Source organism: Patiria miniata, unplaced genomic scaffold, assembly GCF_015706575.1.
Source record: "Patiria miniata isolate m_02_andy unplaced genomic scaffold, ASM1570657v1 HiC_scaffold_24, whole genome shotgun sequence".
Lineage (NCBI taxonomy): Eukaryota > Metazoa > Echinodermata > Asteroidea > Valvatida > Asterinidae > Patiria > Patiria miniata.
This window is the reverse complement of record NW_024037063.1, coordinates 19,262,240-19,280,732: the sequence shown is the minus strand read 5'-3', so window position 1 is coordinate 19,280,732 and position 18,493 is coordinate 19,262,240. Positions and strand designations below refer to the sequence as shown.

The 18,493-nt window shown below is 39.2% G+C and overlaps 1 protein-coding gene across 1 annotated transcript; it reads left to right on the top strand.

The window, feature by feature from the left end:
• Nucleotides 1–7,622: 7,622 nt before the first annotated feature.
• LOC119732353 lies at nucleotides 7,623–13,127 on the top strand. The gene is made up of 5 exons (XM_038205811.1): nucleotides 7,623–7,679; nucleotides 10,183–10,242; nucleotides 10,897–10,998; nucleotides 12,055–12,186; nucleotides 12,661–13,127. The coding sequence occupies exons 1-5, from the start codon at nucleotides 7,623–7,625 to the stop codon at nucleotides 12,937–12,939; spliced, it is 630 nt and encodes a 209-aa protein (XP_038061739.1). The 3' UTR covers nucleotides 12,940–13,127.
• The last annotated feature ends 5,366 nt before the right edge of the window (nucleotides 13,128–18,493 follow it).

The following is an 18,493-nucleotide window of genomic DNA, read 5'->3' as shown; positions in this document are numbered from 1 at the left end:
GTGACTCGGACTCGGAGTTTGGTGATTCGAATACGAGTGTTGAAAATTTGGCGCCGTGGACTAGTCGGTAACGATTCCGCCAATAAGCCACCTGACTATTATGAAACACTCCCAATTTAAAAGCACGGCCACAAACACACTCAAATACATACCGATGTTTTCATAGTGAACAGTACCCCCTGCACTTCAAATCCATGTTTCGAATAACGTATAAATGAGGTCTTTCTATAAATTTAGGGTGCAAAGTGCGACATTCATCTGTCCCTGTTTAATAACTTAACACGTCAGCAATTTGCCATTCAGGTATCCTTAAGAATGACTCTTGGAGGACAACCGCATTAACGAGTGTATCAGAATCCTAAAACCATACAGATGTCCATGATGTGACATGTAGACAGAAAAAAAAGTGGACCCTAAATTAGAATGACTCAATTAGGAAAACAAATTTGGCGGTGATCAGTAAAGGCGTAGGCCTACTCGTGTTGCTTGAAAACTCGCATATCCCGGTTATTATTGTACAGAATACATTCCATTTTGACCTTTTGGTCTGTTGAAATGTTGCAGATCCTCTTTTAGGGGGAGAAAACAGGATTGTGACGAAAGGTGAAACACCTTTCGTTAACTTTTAAACACTCATACATGCGCACAATGATGATTTATAAACCTGACCTATTTTATAAACCTGACCTATTTTAATCATTAACCAAAATGTTATCGAAAGCTGCGCTCTGTATGTTCTGTGTATACAGATATATGTTAATGTACGTAGAATCCAGGATGCGGAAGCCTGTGCGTTTAATATTGGGTTGATCAACCGTGCTTAAATTGCTGGTTGGGCGCTGCATTCGATTAAATAGCGGTTCAACCAGCATTTGGAAGTTGAAGTCTACCACTGGCTTTCCTCCACTAACAACTCCGGACACCACTGGTAAATACATATTTCATTCAGAGTTGATTCTTCGATACATATGTCCGGTTTGGCCTTCAGATAATTTGAGGCTTGTTCACTATAAACAATCGGAATACAAACTCAAACGCAAGCGCAGCCGTTGGTATAGTGGGCGTGACCATGGAGCTCAAAACAACGGAGGTTTAGGTAGTGTCATGCGACCAACCTAGTACGCGCAGGACCATGCAGGGATGTAGGACCGTCGTTTGTACAAGACCAAATGACAAAGTGAAACACTTTAAAGTAGGATGTTTTGAGGCTTACGTGAATAATCCACTACTGCAGTAGCCACGCAGGCCATTTTCAGCCTTTAAAGGTGGACACTGCTTTTATTTTAAAAAAAGTTACCAACCCATTTATTATCAAAAAAGTTAATAACAGGATTAAAAATCGTAGGCCCTACTTCTACTAGCCTAAGCGCCCTGTGAAATTGTTCCCTCTAGCTTGCTGTCATTTCAAGAAAAGTAGGCCCAGTGATTTGCAACGATCAGTCACTTGCAGTAAATTGAAGTCATTTGATTGATTTTTTTTCGGTTATGAAACAGTAGACAAAATCATGTTTCATGTATCAAAAGGTTGTATACGGATGCACACTGTTTTCTCGAGAGGTGTAATATTCACCGAGCTTGAACTTAAAAAAAGGTCAGGCTTTGAACATTCTTCTCTGTATTGTGCGTGGCGTTATTACTGAACACGAACATAATGCATGGAAAGCACTTAATGATCCTTACCTCTATTAAGCCCGCGGGTGTGTCTATTCCTGGACTTTGGGATTGGTAGTCAACGCTGACGTATTCTATACACTTGGCCATCAGCTTTTTGTTGCTGCCCACTTTAACTGTTTATATGTTTAGAGAAACAAAATAAAAACACTATTAAATAGGTGGAAAAGGAAAAGGTTTACCAAATATCTCAGAAACGAGACAAGGTCAGCCCATTTTGTTTTCATTTATTTTCGTTTTTGACCGACATCATTGGCTGTTTCGGCACTTTTGCCGAAACAGACTTTGTTTTCGTTAAGATTTATATTTTTGGCTGTTTCGGCACTTTTGCCGAAACAGCCTTTGTTTTCGTAAATTTTCTTCTTTTTTTTCTTTTCCCCCCCCCCCCTTTTTTTCTCTCCTTTTTCAGCCATTCCTCGTAGCATTTGTACACGTTTTTACAGTGGAAGGCACTTTGGGCAATATTTCAATCCGATTGAATTTATACTTGGCACACACTTAGATCAGCATCTGAAGTTGTGTGCCGAAGATTGACGTCATGGTGACGTCATCGACTAATTTATTATAGATTTTTGAATATTTAATTTTTCCCATAGACTTTGTACACAGAAATTTAAAAAAAATTGTCGCTTTTCAAAGGGCATTTTCAACTCTTTGCCAGTAATTCCTTTACACCACTCTTTGTCCAAGCAAAGACCCTAATTCAAACAACATTGTGGAATGATGACGTCATGATGACGTCATCCGGTGTGTATTTATAGGCAATTAAATTGTGACACTTCTAATATTTAAAAATGCATAAGAAATCAACCGTACGCGTCCGCAGCATTCTGTTGCCGGCAAGTGGTGGAGTAGGTTGAGGTCTTTATTTCATTCAGTGTGCGTGAAATCACGTGACCCTTGCTTCCGGTCAAAAAAGGCCCAAACCGGAAGTGGCTTATTATTTGAAAGTGGTAATAGAAATGAACTTGCTTTTAACGGTGTTAGTCTCTTAGCCGATAGTATTCTTCAAATCATCTACCGATGACGTTATGCAATCTTCGAGCGCCCTCTAGCGACAGGTTGAAAATTAGCAAAAATGTATTTTGAATAGATGTCTGTGGCGAAGTTTGTCGGAATCGCCTAAATATTGGTGTATATAATGACCTTGACCACCTTAAGACGTGTGCGAAGTTTTAGGCGAATGACGTCATCAGACCGGAAGTTATAATGAAAAGATCCTTTTTCATTTGAAAATTCCTGAAAAATCAACCATGGCAGTTTTTTATATTTGTTTTTACTTTAATTGTTGATTGAAGGGTAGGTCTAAAACATTTCAAAGTTTCGAGGCGATAAGCGAACTCGAACATACCCTGCGCACGCTTAAAACTTCACGTTGACAATACCTCTGCTTCAAAACATGCACAGGACAGGACGTCCACAATGTACATGTACATGTACATGTACATGCACGTACGTTGTACATAGGCACATACATCGTACGTCAGCCAGCCTGCAGCGCACGTGTTGCTGAGGTCAAATCCTGTCCACAGTGACCGTTTTAGCCGATTTTCGGCTAACTTTGACATATTTTATGTTCATGCATGCAGTGACGTATTACAGCACTTTTGGCATTAATCTTTGTCAGATATCATTGAAAGTTGGCATAAGCATAGTCCCTATAGCCAAGATGCGTCCCGAAGAGTGACGTCATGGTGACGTCATCAAGTGATTTATTATGGGTTTATGAATAATTAATTTTTCTCATAGACTTTGTACACAGCTTTCTCCACAAGTCTTTCCCTATACAACACTGATATATCTTACTGAGTAGTTCTGAACTTCGGCTGAGAATTACTATGAGAAAGAAAAAGAAATCGTTTTTTTTTACGCCTGTCATTTGATTGAAAATATTCCCAAGAGTTAGAATGGCAAGTAATATTTTATAAAAATGTTTCAGTTTAAAGGAAAATCACGCATTTAAAGGTGCAGTTTTTCTGCTGAGGGATTTTTAACCTATTGACTTTTCCCCTTTTTTAAGCCATTATTTTCATAACTTGGCGATCTGGAATCGTCATGAAAGTTACAGCCAAGTAAGACCCTCATACAAAAATTATGCCAAGACTATGACATCATGATGACGTCATCATCAAGTGATTTATTATGGATTCATGAATAATTAATTTTTTTCATAGACTTTGTACACAGCTTTTTCCACAAGTCTTTTCCTATACAACACTGATATATCTTACTGAGTAGTTCTGAACTAGTTCTGAGAAGGAAAAAGAAATCGTATTTTTTTACGTTTGCTATTTGATTGAAAACATTCCCAAGAGTCAGAATATCAAGTAATACTTTATAAAAATGTTTCAGTTTAAAGGCAAATCACGTATTAAAAGGTGCAGTTTTTCTGCTAAGGGATTTTTAACCCATTGACTTTGTGCACGTTTTCAAGCCACCATTTTTATAACTTGGCGATCTGGAATCGTCATCAAAGTTACAGCCAAGGAAGACCCTCATACAAAAATAATGCCAAGACTATGACGTCACGATGACGTCATCACCTAATTTTTTTATTGATTTCTGAAAATTTCCGCACATAATGTGAAGTCTTATATCTACAGTCCGATTGGGTTGAAACTTGGTATGTGGCTATACCAGGAAGTGTTATAGATAAGAAATGAGGTGACGTCATGATGACGTCATCCTGAGATTTTATATGAATATTAATTTTTTTGTACCTTTTAGCCATATCTCCCGAACGCAACATGCAAAATGCAAAATTCTTTTTTGCATTTGGTCTGTTATGTAATAGCTATTCGCACAAAACTTGAAAATGTGTGACGTCATCATGACGTCATCAAAAAGCGATTTTTCAAAACTCATATTAGGAAAGGTCCAATTGTCATGAAACTTGGTGGGTAGGTAGTTAATCATACTAGTATGCAAAGTTCGAAATGACGTCATCAAAAATTTAAAAATAATTGTGGATTTTCAAAGTGCGTTTTCGACTCTTCGACTCAGTAAATTAATTTAGATCACTCTTTGTCCAAGCAAAGACCTTGTACACACGCACATACATCGTATTGCCGAGGTCAAATCCTGTCCACAGTGACCGTTTTAGCCGATTTTTCGGCTAACTTTGACAGATTTTATGTTCATGCATATTCAGGGCATATTATTGATTAAAAAAAATCATAATGCGGAAAAGCCCTATGTTCTGTTGCACACAGACATAGACCTCTAGTTTTTTTTTCTTCTCCTTTTTCAGACTTTTTCTCCTTAGGTTTAACACACGTTTCTTCTGACAGTCCACTTTGGCACTTTTTTAAATCCGATTGATTTCAGACTTGGTACATACTTAGACCACCACCCACAGATGGTCCTAAAAGAAATTCGTGATCGTGACGTCATCAAGTGTCGGGTTACGTCACATTAAAGATGCATTTTTTCCCCATATGTATTGTACACGTTTTAATACACTCCAGTTTGGCATCTTCGTAAATCCGATCGACTTTAAACTTAATTCATACCTAGACCACCACCCACAGATGGTCCTAGAAGAAATTCGTAACCGTGACGTTATCAGGTGTCGGGTTACGTCACATTAAAGATGCATTTTTCCCCATATGTTTTGTACACGTTTTAAAACACTCCACTTTGGCCTCTTCGTAAATCCGATCAACCTCAGACTTGATAGATACTTAGACCATCACCCACAGATGGTCCTAGAAGAAATTCGTGATCGTGACGTCATTAGGTGTTAGGTTACGTCACATTAAAGATGCATTTTCCCCATAGGGTTTGTACACGTTTTAAAACACTCCACTTTGGCACTTTCGTAAATTCGATGTACTTTAGACTTGGCACAAACACATTTCTAGTCTTTTATTCTTTTTTTCCTTCTTTTTCAGCCATTCCCCATAGCATTTGTACACGTTTTTACAGTGGAAGGCACTTTGGGCGCTCAACTCAATCTGATTGACTTTATACTCGGCACACACTTAGACCAGCATCTGAAATTGTGCCCCGAACATTGACGTCATCATGACATCATCACGAGTCACATGACGCCACATAATATGCGATTTTTCTATTGTGACCATTTTCTAGCAGAATTCGGCTAGATCTGACAGATTGGGTTATATCTCCAGAACTACAGGTCCGATTGGGTTAAAAGTTGGTATGTACTGAGACCGGGATGTCTTACAGATGAAAATTAACTTGACGTCATGATGACCTCATCACGTGACATATGACGTCATATAAAATAAACATATTTCGAAGGCCTATATCTCCTGAACTACAGGTCCGATTGGGTTGAAAATTGGTATGTACCTAGACCGGGATGTGTTATAGATGAAAATTGAAGTGACATCACGATTACGTCATCATGAGTTACGTGACGTCACGTTAAAGATGATTAGATCTTTGAAAATCCATATAAATTCAACCGTGAGAGACCTGAACTTGACGTTTGCAGGAATCGATAGAATAATCAAGGGTTTTAATTTTCATATATTATAAGCAAAATCACTTGACCCTCCCTTCCGGTCGAAACCGGAAGTGCCTTGAAATTTTTAATTGGTGAAAGATGTGAACTTGCCTGCAACGATGTATGCTATGGCTTTTAAAGTTGTTATTTACAAACAAAATAAAGTTATACGTGAAAATTGTTGTGACGTCATCATGACGTCATTACGTCACATGTGACGTCATAATTCAAAACCCTATGGGAATGTAATCACATATTGTATGCCACCAGTTATTATCAACAGAACTACACATTCTTCCTGGATGGAACTTGTACTTCAAACTTTACATGTCACATGTCACAAAAAATACAGAAACAGCCCTATGTTTGTCCACAAACATAAGTCTAGTTTCAGTATTGTTATTTCTCTACCCAACATATGATTTATAAGTATTTCCCGTTGTGGTGAACTCAAACGTCTCATATACACGTACAAACTGAACATTGTTTGCCTTACATTCTTCACGTTTTGTTACACCCATAATGTTTGTGTTTAAAATCCTGTGGAATGTCCCAGTTAATGTTTTTCTCGAGATCCATACCCCACAAGCTTAGCTTATTTTTGTGGATTCCGCATTTCTACAAACAAATCCGGTGTCATATAAAAGTCCGACTCCTATGAAAATCGGACTCCTTTTTCCAATTATTGGTTAATCCCTCGCACATGACAGGTCACTGTCCTATAAATATGCCTATTTATAGGCTATTACCATGCTTACGCATGCGCAATACTACAAACGAGTCCACAGTTCCTGGAGTCGAATATTCACGCTACACCGGCGGCAGCCATTTTCTGCGATGGCGCAAGACTCGCGTGAGTCGCCCTCAGGTAGTACGCACGCACTGCGGGCTCCTTCGACCAATACAGATACCAAATTGCGCGTGCGCCTCATCTTTAAGAACGTGTGCAGAATGCGCGTGAGTTCTACCGCAGTAAAAGGTTCCAAAATTATTCTTGTTGCCGAATTTCACTTTGCATTATATTAATTATCTGCTTATTACTTTGTATACTTGTACTTACTCTTATATGAAATAAAGTTTAGTTAAGTAAAGCTGGTCTCAAAGCGCACACAATTCTATTCAATCGGCTCCGTCAGAAGGGCGTTTTACTGGATGACTTTTCATGCATTATATTTTTCACAAATACATTTGTGTAAACACAACCGGGAATCCTTGTTCAAGTTTGTTTTTTTTTGACCAGGATGAAGCTTAAACAAGTCTAATTAATAGGTGACAATAGGTGAGAGAGTCATTGAAGTATTGAGTCAGGTACAAAGGTTGCGGACATTAGCCGGTGTAGCGTGCATATCCGAATAAATTATTGAGCAATTCGCCCTAAAACTCCGATTTCTTTGGGGTTTTTTTTTCAGGACACGCTGTATATTGAAAAATCATCAGAGCTTCGAAGTACTTTGAGTGCTGACCGAAAAAGTTCAAGATGGCCGACTACAGGTGTCCGATGATAACAATCGGTATCATTCACATCATTGATGGGGTACTGCTGCCTATTCTATGGGGCCTTGGCTGGATTTTCGACGGTTATGTATCTTTATATGCCGCACCAGTGTGGGGTGGTCTCGTTGTAAGTATTTCAAATTCGATTATTGAATCAAACGACCGACTGACTGAACGTTTAGTAGTAAAGTCTGTCACGGGCCAACATGGCCTATGACGCAAGTCTATGTCAACAATCTTCAAGCCATGAAAATAAAGATCAGATGTGAAAGCAAAAACAATATTCGACCTTTAGTGACCTGCTACAGGTCAATGACCTTTGTATACATATTTATCGTTTTTATGATTTGCTCTTTGTATAAACCCCAGTCTAAATGTTAGGTATTCATGCTTTGATTTTTGTTATCATTATGTAGGGCATTTCATATCTGACCTCTGGTGACCTCCAAGAGGTCAATGACCTTTGTATCCCCTATTTATATATATTAATAAGATGTATTATTCAAAACCCAACTTTTTCATTATCCAAGTCTAAAAGTTGGCTCTTTGTGACATGAAAAGAATTTTCAGATATGGGGACATCACATTTGACCTTTGGTACCCTTTCATAGGTCAATAAACTTTATATACCATATTTTTCGATATGCTTCATATTTATTCGCCAAAATGCCTTTTTTTTTTGGTGACCCAAGCCTCAATATTGCAAAAGAAAGGTATTGCACCTATTATTATACAGTCATGTAATGAATTCAAATCCCACAAAAACTTTTGGGGTGACATCTGACCTCCATTCCCCTTTTTTAATTGGCAGACGCAACATGTTGCGACTGGGATAGAAGACTGCTGGGCTTTCTTCACAATGTAATATTTACAAATGTCTAACAATAGTCACTCTTGTGTGCTTATTACACTCTGTGGTATCTAGATGGACTTGGGTCACCACATTTTTAACCTTTTTACCAAGCCCACTGGTCACTGTTACATTGTGATTCTTGTCCAATGTACCTCTTGTATTCTGTTGCGCCCCTGTCTGCCCTTCAAAAAGGAAAATGGAGGTCAGAGGTCATAACAAAATTGTCTTTGGGGTCTGAATTCATGACATGCTGTAGAATAATACTTAAAATACACTTGTTTTGAATTATTTAGGCTTGGGTCATGAAAAAGTGGCATTTGGAATATTAAATATGATTAAAAGCGGCAAATAGGGTATGCAAAATTTATTGACCTCTTAAAGGGTCACCAAGGGTCAAATATGAATGTCACACATCTGACAATTCTGGTCATGTCCCGGAGTGCCAACTTTTAGACTTGGGTCATAAAAAGTGGGGCTTTAAATAGTAAAAATCCAAAAATCAACAATTGGGAGTACAAAGTTCATTGACCTCTCGAAGGTCACCAGAGGTCAGATATGAAATGCCCTTCATATGATAATGCTTTTCATAGCATGAACACCTAACTTTTAGAGTTGGGTCTTGAAAAAGTTGTGGTTTAAAGTTTAAATCTTATAAAAAAAAAATACTGTATTTTTAGGTCTTTGACCTCTGAAAGGTCATCGGAGGTCAAGTATGATTGTTTTTTCACATCTGATAATTATCTCCATGGCCTGAAAATGTATGACAGGCTGGGGTTATAGGAAAGTGATGGTGCTTTCAAGCACAATAATTATAAATAGTGTATGTAAAGGTCATTGACCTCTCAAAGGTCACCAGAGGTCAAATATGAAATGTCTCCACATCTGAAAATTTTCTTGGCGTGAAGAACCAATATGTGAAGTTTCATGCTTTAGTCACAAAGTGCATTATTGTAGCATATATTTGACTTTAACAGCCCCACTAGTACATTTCCTCGGCATGGAACGACTGAGAATATTTTATATTTTCCCTGGATGGCATGCTAGTTCATTGCAGGTACTCCCCGGCTAGTGCCAATTCTCCTATTTATAGACAAATCCAGCGGCAGCCATTTGCTGCGATGGCACTAGGCTCGCACGAGTCGCGCTCAGGTAGAACAATTGCACTCTAGGGGCTCCTTCGACCAAAAGGAATACCAAAAGCGCGTGCACCTCGCCTTTAAGAACGCGTGCAGCATGCACATGATCGTGACACCACCGCAGTAAAAGCTTCTCAGATGGTTCGTTAGTAAAAACGTCATACACGTGCGCGCTGATTACTTGCGCCCAATGGATAAACGCTCAAGGTGCGATAACTTCCGGTTCCATTCGTGCTATGCCACACACCGTATGATGTAAACATGGTTGAATAATTGAGATGGCGTCACACTAACGAACCGGATAAGGAGAGAGGTAAGTTGGGGTGAAGAGGCCTTCCCAATGACGCAACATTGTTACCAACTGCTGATTCAAACCTCTTCTGATCACGAGTCACCAACCCTAACCATTAGCCCACACACACCACACTGACCAAACGAGCGCACTGAACACCTTTTCTTGGCTGATTTGACTTGACGGACATGGCTATCTTTCGTCATTACGGGCACTGAAATACACATTTTTTTTAATTCCCAAAATTCATTTCCCTCATCAGTTGTTGATTCCGGCCGGAATCACCGGAATAATTGCGAGCAGTGGCAACAGTCGTAGAGCGGTAAGTAATAGCATTCCCTCACGTAACACACACAGTCGTGTTCTACAAAACGCATGTGGACAATTTACATACAGGGCGATTCAAAAAAAGCGAAACCCAAATGTCGGGACAATTGTTTCAGTGAAGTTCTGAATGTAGCACTTTCTAAATCTAGCCTATGAAAGCCCAATTCATAAGCTTTCTTTTATATTACTAAAATGTACTATTAGGGAGACACCGAGGCGTCATTTTTTAGATGATAGGGAAACATCACTTAATAGGCAGACACATAACTGTCTCCCTAATGGCACAGCCCCCTTTAGAGGCACAATTTTGTTGACGCAATTGAGTTATATTATTTGTTGCTCGTTGTCTAAGAACGAGTAGCATAAACTACTCGCGAATACTCGAGTAATCGAGTTACTCGCCCAGCGACGTAACTACGACAGATCCAATAAAGTTACACTGACTTTATTGCAGTTTTTTTAAGAGAGATGTAGTTTGCAGGAAATCATTTCATTATGAACGATAACAATTAAGTGGTCATGATAAGCGCTACACCATCAACAAATTCTCCCCCATTTTGTAGACCTGCTCTGAAAGATTAACATACATGGAATTCAGTTTAGTTCGACAAGGCAAAATGATTGTTTTTTTATATTTAACCTTTGATAGGTGAATGTATGTATATGGTTCAACAGCTTTGGGTTCGCAGCTGCAGGCGCAATCATCACCTTTGCTGCCATCATCACCTCCACCAATATAGTAACCGACAGTGTAAGTTAAAATCTCTAGAACACTTTTTGGGGAGGATTTGAACTCGTAAACCGAGTAGACCATTTGTAATTCTGTGCGTTTGTTTCGTTTGAACCAACAAAAGTGCTCGAAATCGCAAGACAGTTGCTTAATAACTAGACAAGACAGTTGCTTAATAACTAGACTTGGCCCAAGTCTTGGTTGCGCTCGGTCTGTGCCTACAGTAAATCCAAGCATAGCGCATACGTACGTCTGTACAGTATTACGTGCGCTCTCATGCGTTGAATCCGGACCGTCATGTTGAAATCGTACATGTTCATGTTATTTTTAAATGATGCAGCAATCCAACTTTTGCACCACATGTATGCACATGTTCTGTACATGCACACACACATGTACGTATAACACGCGTATTGAACAATGAACATACAGTGTGCGCGCATTGTTATACGCACTGAAGTGGATCGCGTGCTGAAGTGCACCTTGTCGTGCTTCTGAAAAGATGTAAACTAAGTGATTTTTGTGACTTTTTGAACTTACTTTTTAAGAAACTAACTTAAGTATCTGGCTGCAGCTACGTAACCAATACGCGAAAATGCTATCCGAAAACGTTACATAAAAACATGCCATACCTGATGTAATTTCTTTTTTCTAATTTCATTTCGGACCATTTGGACAAAATTTTGAGCGTCGCATAATATGCCATTTGACCCAACGTAAATTCAAAATGGAGCCTGAGTAACTGACAAGAATTCAAATTTACAAAACAGACCCTTTTGACAGATTTTTCTACTCTATTACACTTTTCAACGAAAAAAAAAAGCATTTATGCATGGGAATAAAAGAGTAATGAATCAGTATTAACGGCAGATTGGAACCTTGCTGGGTCATGGCCGTGATGACTTGCAGGTCACAGGTCATGCAAAATCTATCCAAGCAGAGCTTGAATGTATCGACGTATCCCAGCGTCCTGTTTCCAGGGCGAGGGTACGAGTCATTCGACGTCCGAAGGACAATGGAGGGCAGTCTAGCGTGCTCTCAACAAGGGGTAATAATTTTTGGTCGTGTGTGTTTCAGGACGCTGGAGCTATAGGAGCAGCAATTGCCACCGTTCTACTCGGTGTTCTGGAGATGATTCTTTGTTGCATTGCGGGTACGTTCTCCTCGCGCATCCTCCGCGGAATTGTCGCAATGGAGGCTGCTACTGTGGTAAGTCACGTTGATATGCAGTTATGCATCTATCAATTGTGCTCCCCCTTATTAATTTAACACCATTCGGTATCTATATAAGACAAAACCAGTAAAATGAACACCAGATGGTCCCATGTAGATGCCAATGGTATAAATTTAATAATGCAGTTTTTGCAGAGTACCAGGGGCGAGCTCGCGTCAACTCGGATACGCATCCATCAAAGACCGAAGTATTGGGATCTTCCAGGTATGATATGGGTATCAAAACAAAAATCCACTCCATTCCAAACGGTCAATCACAACTCCTTCACAGTCCTCCTGTCCATAGTCAAATCACAACTCTTATAAAGGCGAACCTATGTTAACCCCTTGTTACTTGTGACTGGACTGATGATCGGACGAGTGATTAACGTGTGACCGGACCTGTGATGGACTCGACTACCACACTAGGAAAAACACTGATCTATTAATTATGTCTCCAATGATACACAGACTTACAGTGGTGATGGGGTAGCCAACCCAGGAATGCAGAACCCGGAAGCACAAGTCCAAATACAGTACCCAGCTCAGCCACCTCAGGGCCAGTACCCAGGCGCCCCAGACCAGGGGCAGTACCCAGGCCCACCGGCCCAGGGGCAGTACCCAGGCCCACCGGCCCAGGGGCAGTACCCAGGCCCACAGGCCCAGGGGCAGTACCCAGGTGCACCGGCCCAGGGGCAGTACCCAAGCGCCCCGGTCCAGTACCCAGCAACCGAAGAGCAGAAGTACTAAGCACCGTGTTATGCGCCCTGCTGGGCCCAATTTCATATATAGAGCTATAGCCGACAATATTGCTAGGTAAATTTATGTAGCTGAGTAAAAATCAACAAAGAACCAATCACAGGCTACTTTAATACTTTTTATGATATAGTTTTGCGGGTAACCTTTTTTGGCTAAGTATTTTTCTAAGCTCATAACAAGTTCCCGTGCTTAGCGAAAGTACATGAACTGAAATAAGCTGATATTGTTTTTCTAAAACGTTGTTATCATAATGATACTACATAATGATGTTTCTATTTTGCATTATAAATATCATGTTTTAACATCCCGTGCTAGCTGTTGATGTAGGCCTAGTCACTTTTAAATTCTACTTATAATTAAAGTCCTTTAAAATTTGACAAGGCACTTGAAAGTTCCTTATAGTCAATGCATGATGCGAAGCAATCGTTCCTTTCAATCTGATTGTATGTACACGTGACTGTGGTACCTGCATGTGTTTATGGTACCTGGATGTGTTTGTGGTACCTGGATGTTACTGTGGTTCCTGGATGTGTCTGTTTTTGTGGTGCCTGTTTTTTTTTGTTTTTGGTGGTACATGGATGTTTCCCTGGTATATGAATATTGTTTTGTTAGAACTGTTATTGTACAAAGCCAGTCAGCCCGCGGGTGCAAAAAAAGTCGCTTTTTAAGGCACAAACCGTGTGAGCTGGACACACACAAAAACTGTTAGCTGGAAGTATGAACTGAAATTACCAGGCTGATCTTTTTCGAAAATGTTTATTACGATTTTTGAATTTGTTTTACCTTTAGCGCTTACAATAGTTCATATCCATGTTTTTCTTTTATGATATTTTATTAATCTCAGACGCCATTTTTGCTAAATTAGTCTATATGTACTGTAACGAACGCTCTAGAAGCTGTATGATTGTGCAATTTAGTGAGGTGCAGCTCCGGAAATGAGCCCCGGGAATAGGCTCTATAAATAGACTGCTCGGGGTTCTTTGGTTTAGTTCCGCGGGAAGGGTTTTGCCAGACGCCAAGACGGGTTAAATGTAATACATTGTATAAAAGTTGTTGACTCTGTTGTTAGTTGTGTAGCCAGGGGCAGACAGAAGACAGACTGTTTGAGTTCAGTGAAAGAGCATCGAGAAAAGATGCTGATGCTGAAGCTTCTGCTTAGGCCTACATGGTTTCATATTGCACAATATTTTTGTTTGCGTTTCCCCACGATGGAACGAAAAAGGTCCAGGCATAGGCGTGCGTTACAGTATATTAATTTTAAGATTACATTATTCCAAATAGACAAAACGAGCTGTTGAAATAAATATATATAAATATACGGAAATTAAGGAACTTATAACACTTTTGCTTTGTTTCGTAGTCTCTCGATGTTGTTTTTCTTATTTTGTACAGTACGTTATGGTACAACTTTAATCGAACATCATTTTACTTCTTTAAAGTTTGTAACATTTTGAGGAATTACTTGAATCGATAATTAGTTCTTTACCTGTAGTTGCTTTATCATTAGAGCCTTATTTGTTAGCAGGTTGTATTTCTTTCATCCACAAATCTTTTGAAGTATTCAAATCAAGGCAAACTAATGTGAAAAAATTGCAATTCCAGGCCTGTTTTAATTCGCTCTCTCTCTCTTTATTTTGCCCCTCTTTTGCCCCTCTATTACTAAGGTTATTAATTTTATGGAACAATTATGTAAGAAGAATACAACCTTGTCACCATAGCAAAATACCGTTCCTTTGTCATGTGTGATGATTATTGAATGTTGTTGATAGTAACAAACTGAATGATGGGGATATGGATATTAAGAACGATGACAAATGACTCGGACTCGACCCTGCGGTCTCAAATTTGGACTCGGATTCGACCAGCGGGATTCGACCAGCATGATTCGGGACTCGACCGTTTGAAGACGATCGTCTCCTGAGTGACCGATAAAGTATGTGCGGTGCAGAAAAAAAACGTAGCTAGGTACGTGTATTTTGCATGCACAGCGCGTGCTTCTGGGAAACATGTACCCCAGCGTCCACACTTGACATTGCGTAAATTCAAGCTTGATAGTGCTTGACATCAGACTATCCCGCCTGGCCTTATTGGACGTATTATATAATACATGCGTTTCCAGATCATTAAATTAGAGAAAAGCTCTGAAAATGGAAACATTTACACTGTGAGGTTTCAGCAGTGCCTTAAATTTACTTCCACTATTATATTAAATGTGACTCCGGACTCGGACTCGGACTCGGAAGAGGTGACTCGGACTCGGAGTTTGGTGATTCGAATACGAGTGTTGAAAATTTGGCGCCGTGGACTAGTCGGTAACGATTCCGCCAATAAGCCACCTGACTATTATGAAACACTGCCAATTTAAAAGCACGGCCACAAACACACTCAAATACATACCGATGTTTTCATAGTGAACAGTACCCCCTGCACTTCAAATCCATGTTTCGAATAACGTATAAATGAGGTCTTTCTATAAATTTAGGGTGCAAAGTGCGACATTCATCTGTCCCTGTTTAATAACTTAACACGTCAGCAATTTGCCATTCAGGTATCCTTAAGAATGACTCTTGGAGGACAACCGCATTAACGAGTGTATCAGAATCCTAAAACCATACAGATGTCCATGATGTGACATATAGACAGAAAAAAAAGTGGACCCTAAATTAGAATGACTCAATTAGGAAAACAAATTTGGCGGTGATCAGTAAAGGCGTAGGCCTACTCGTGTTGCTTGAAAACTCGCATATCCCGGTTATTATTGTACAGAATACATTCCATTTTGACCTTTTGGTCTGTTGAAATGTTGCAGATCCTCTTTTAGGGGGAGAAAACAGGATTGTGACGAAAGGTGAAACACCTTTCGTTAACTTTTAAACACTCATACATGCGCACAATGATGATTTATAAACCTGACCTATTTTATAAACCTGACCTATTTTAATCATTAACCAAAATGTTATCGAAAGCTGCGCTCTGTATGTTCTGTGTATACAGATATATGTTAATGTACGTAGAATCCCGGATGCGGAAGCCTGTGCGTTTAATATTGGGTTGATCAACCGTTCTTAAATTGCTGGTTGGGCACTGCATTCGATTAGATAGCGGTTCAACCAGCATTTGGAAGTTGAAGTCTACCACTGGCTTTCCTCCACTAACAACTCCGGACACCACTGGTAAATACATATTTCATTCAGAGTTGATTCTTCGATACATATGTCCGGTTTTGCCTTCAGATAATTTGAGGCTTGTTCACTATAAACAATCGGAATACAAACTCAAACGCAAGCGCAGCCGTTGGTATAGTGGGCGTGACCATGGAGCTAAAAACAACGGAGGTTGAGGGCGTGTCATGCGACCAACCTAGTACGCGCTGGACCACGAAGGGATGTAGGACTGTCGTTTATACAAGACCAAATGACAAAGTGAAACACTTTAAAGTAGGATGTTTTTGAGGCTTACGTGAATAATCCACTACTGCAGTAGCCACGCAGGGTATTTCCTGCCTTTAAAGGTGTACACTGCTTTTATTAAAAACGTTACCTACCCATTTACTATCAACAAAGCTAATAACAGGATTAAAAATCGTAGGCCCTACTGCTACTAGCCTAAGCGCACTGTGAAATTGTTCCATCTAGCTTGCTGTCAATTTAAGAAAAGTAGGCCTAGGTGATTTGCAACGATCAGTCAATTGCAGTCAATTGAAGTCAATTGATTGATTTTTTTCGGAAATGAAACAGTAGACAAATTCGTGTTTTATGTATCAAAAGGTTGTATACGGATGCACACTGTTTTCTCAAAAAGTGTAATATTCAGCTTGAACTTGAACTGAGCTTGAACTTAAAAAAAGGTCAGTTTCACAGCTGATTCTGATTAAGCATAACTTTTCTTCATAATACGTTTTGCACTTTGATCACCTGATATATTTACGCACATTTTGAGTGTACCATTTCACATATAAATTAATAGTTTGATGCAACTATTCGCCTGGATATTAAGAGCATTATTTTGTGCATATACTCTTGTGTATTGCTGCACAGGTGCTGTTGTTTGGATGTACATGTATAATTTGTGAATATTGTGTATTGATGTATTGATGTAACCTGTGGTGTCCAGCTACATGTAGAGGTGTTCTTTGACTTAAGGGAATGTAGATTGTTGAATTGGTTGAGTTTAATATTTGTGAGAAAACCCCAGGAATTGTCATTCTATGTGATTTTGATTGAATCGTTGAATTGGATATTGACTTGAAGGTTTTGAATAGGAAAGTTTTAAGCAGCCAGTGATGTTTAGGTGAACACAGAACGGATTGTTAATAGTGTGGATTTATGGATTGAATTGTTAATAGTGTGGATTTATTATCCGGGTTGTTCATAGTGCAGATTTATTGATTGAACTGTTAATAGTGTGGATTTATTGCTAGGCACGTACATATATATACCGAATGCTGATACTGACCGTAGATATTTGATTGTAGATATTGAATTGGAAGTTGGAATCGGTCAGTTGAATTTGCTGTGAACAACGGAAAGTAGATTGCTAGATATTTTAAACAGTGAATTTACTTACCTGCTCTAATTCCATTGCATAAACTGAATTGATATTTTGAGGTGGTTTTATATGTACCTACAAGCTGACCATTAATACAATTTCATAACGAAGATTTCCCCGTGACATTTCTGAACGTACGATTTTGATGTTGTGTAAATTTGTCAAAAAAATTTGAAAGAGTAATTTGTAAATATCAAGGATATAGTTCATTTGTCTTATTGTGAGGGTCCCGGCAAATGTGACAGTCAGGCTTTGAACATTCTTCTCTGTATTGTGCGTGGCGTTATTACTGAACACGAACAGAATGCATGGAAAGCACTTGATCCTTACCTCTAAGCCCGCGGGTGTGTCTTTCCCTGGACTTTGGAATTGGTAGACAGACAACGGAAACGTATTCTATACACATTGCCTCAGCTTTTGGTTGCTGCCCACTTTAACTGTTTATATGTTTAGAGGAACAAAATAAAGACACTTTAAAATAGGTGGAAATGGAAAAGGTGTGCCAAATATCTCAGAAACAAGACAAGGTCAGCCCATTTGCCTTTGCAATTTGCCTTTCACTAAAGTATTAACGTTTATACTTTTTGGGTATAGGTAGTTTACTATTCATAATCACTCTTGAAGGTCGATTGCAGTAAGGAGTGCACCAGAATCCTAAAACTATAGTTTTCCATGATGTAACGTGGACAGAAAAGAAAGTGGACACTAAATTAAGATGACTCAATCAGGAAAACAAATATGGCGGTGATGAGTAAAAGTCATAGGCCTACTCGTGTTACTTGGAAACTCGCATATCCCGGTTATTATTGTACAGAATACATTCCATTTTGACCTTTTGGTTTGTTCAATGTTGCGGATATTCTTTTAGGGGAAACACAGGATTGTGACGAAAATGTCCTTAAACACCCTTGCATTTCCCCTTAAACGATAAAAATGAATTATTTTAATCATTAACCAAAAGGTTATTAAAGCTGCGCTGGTATAGTTAGTCCAAAAA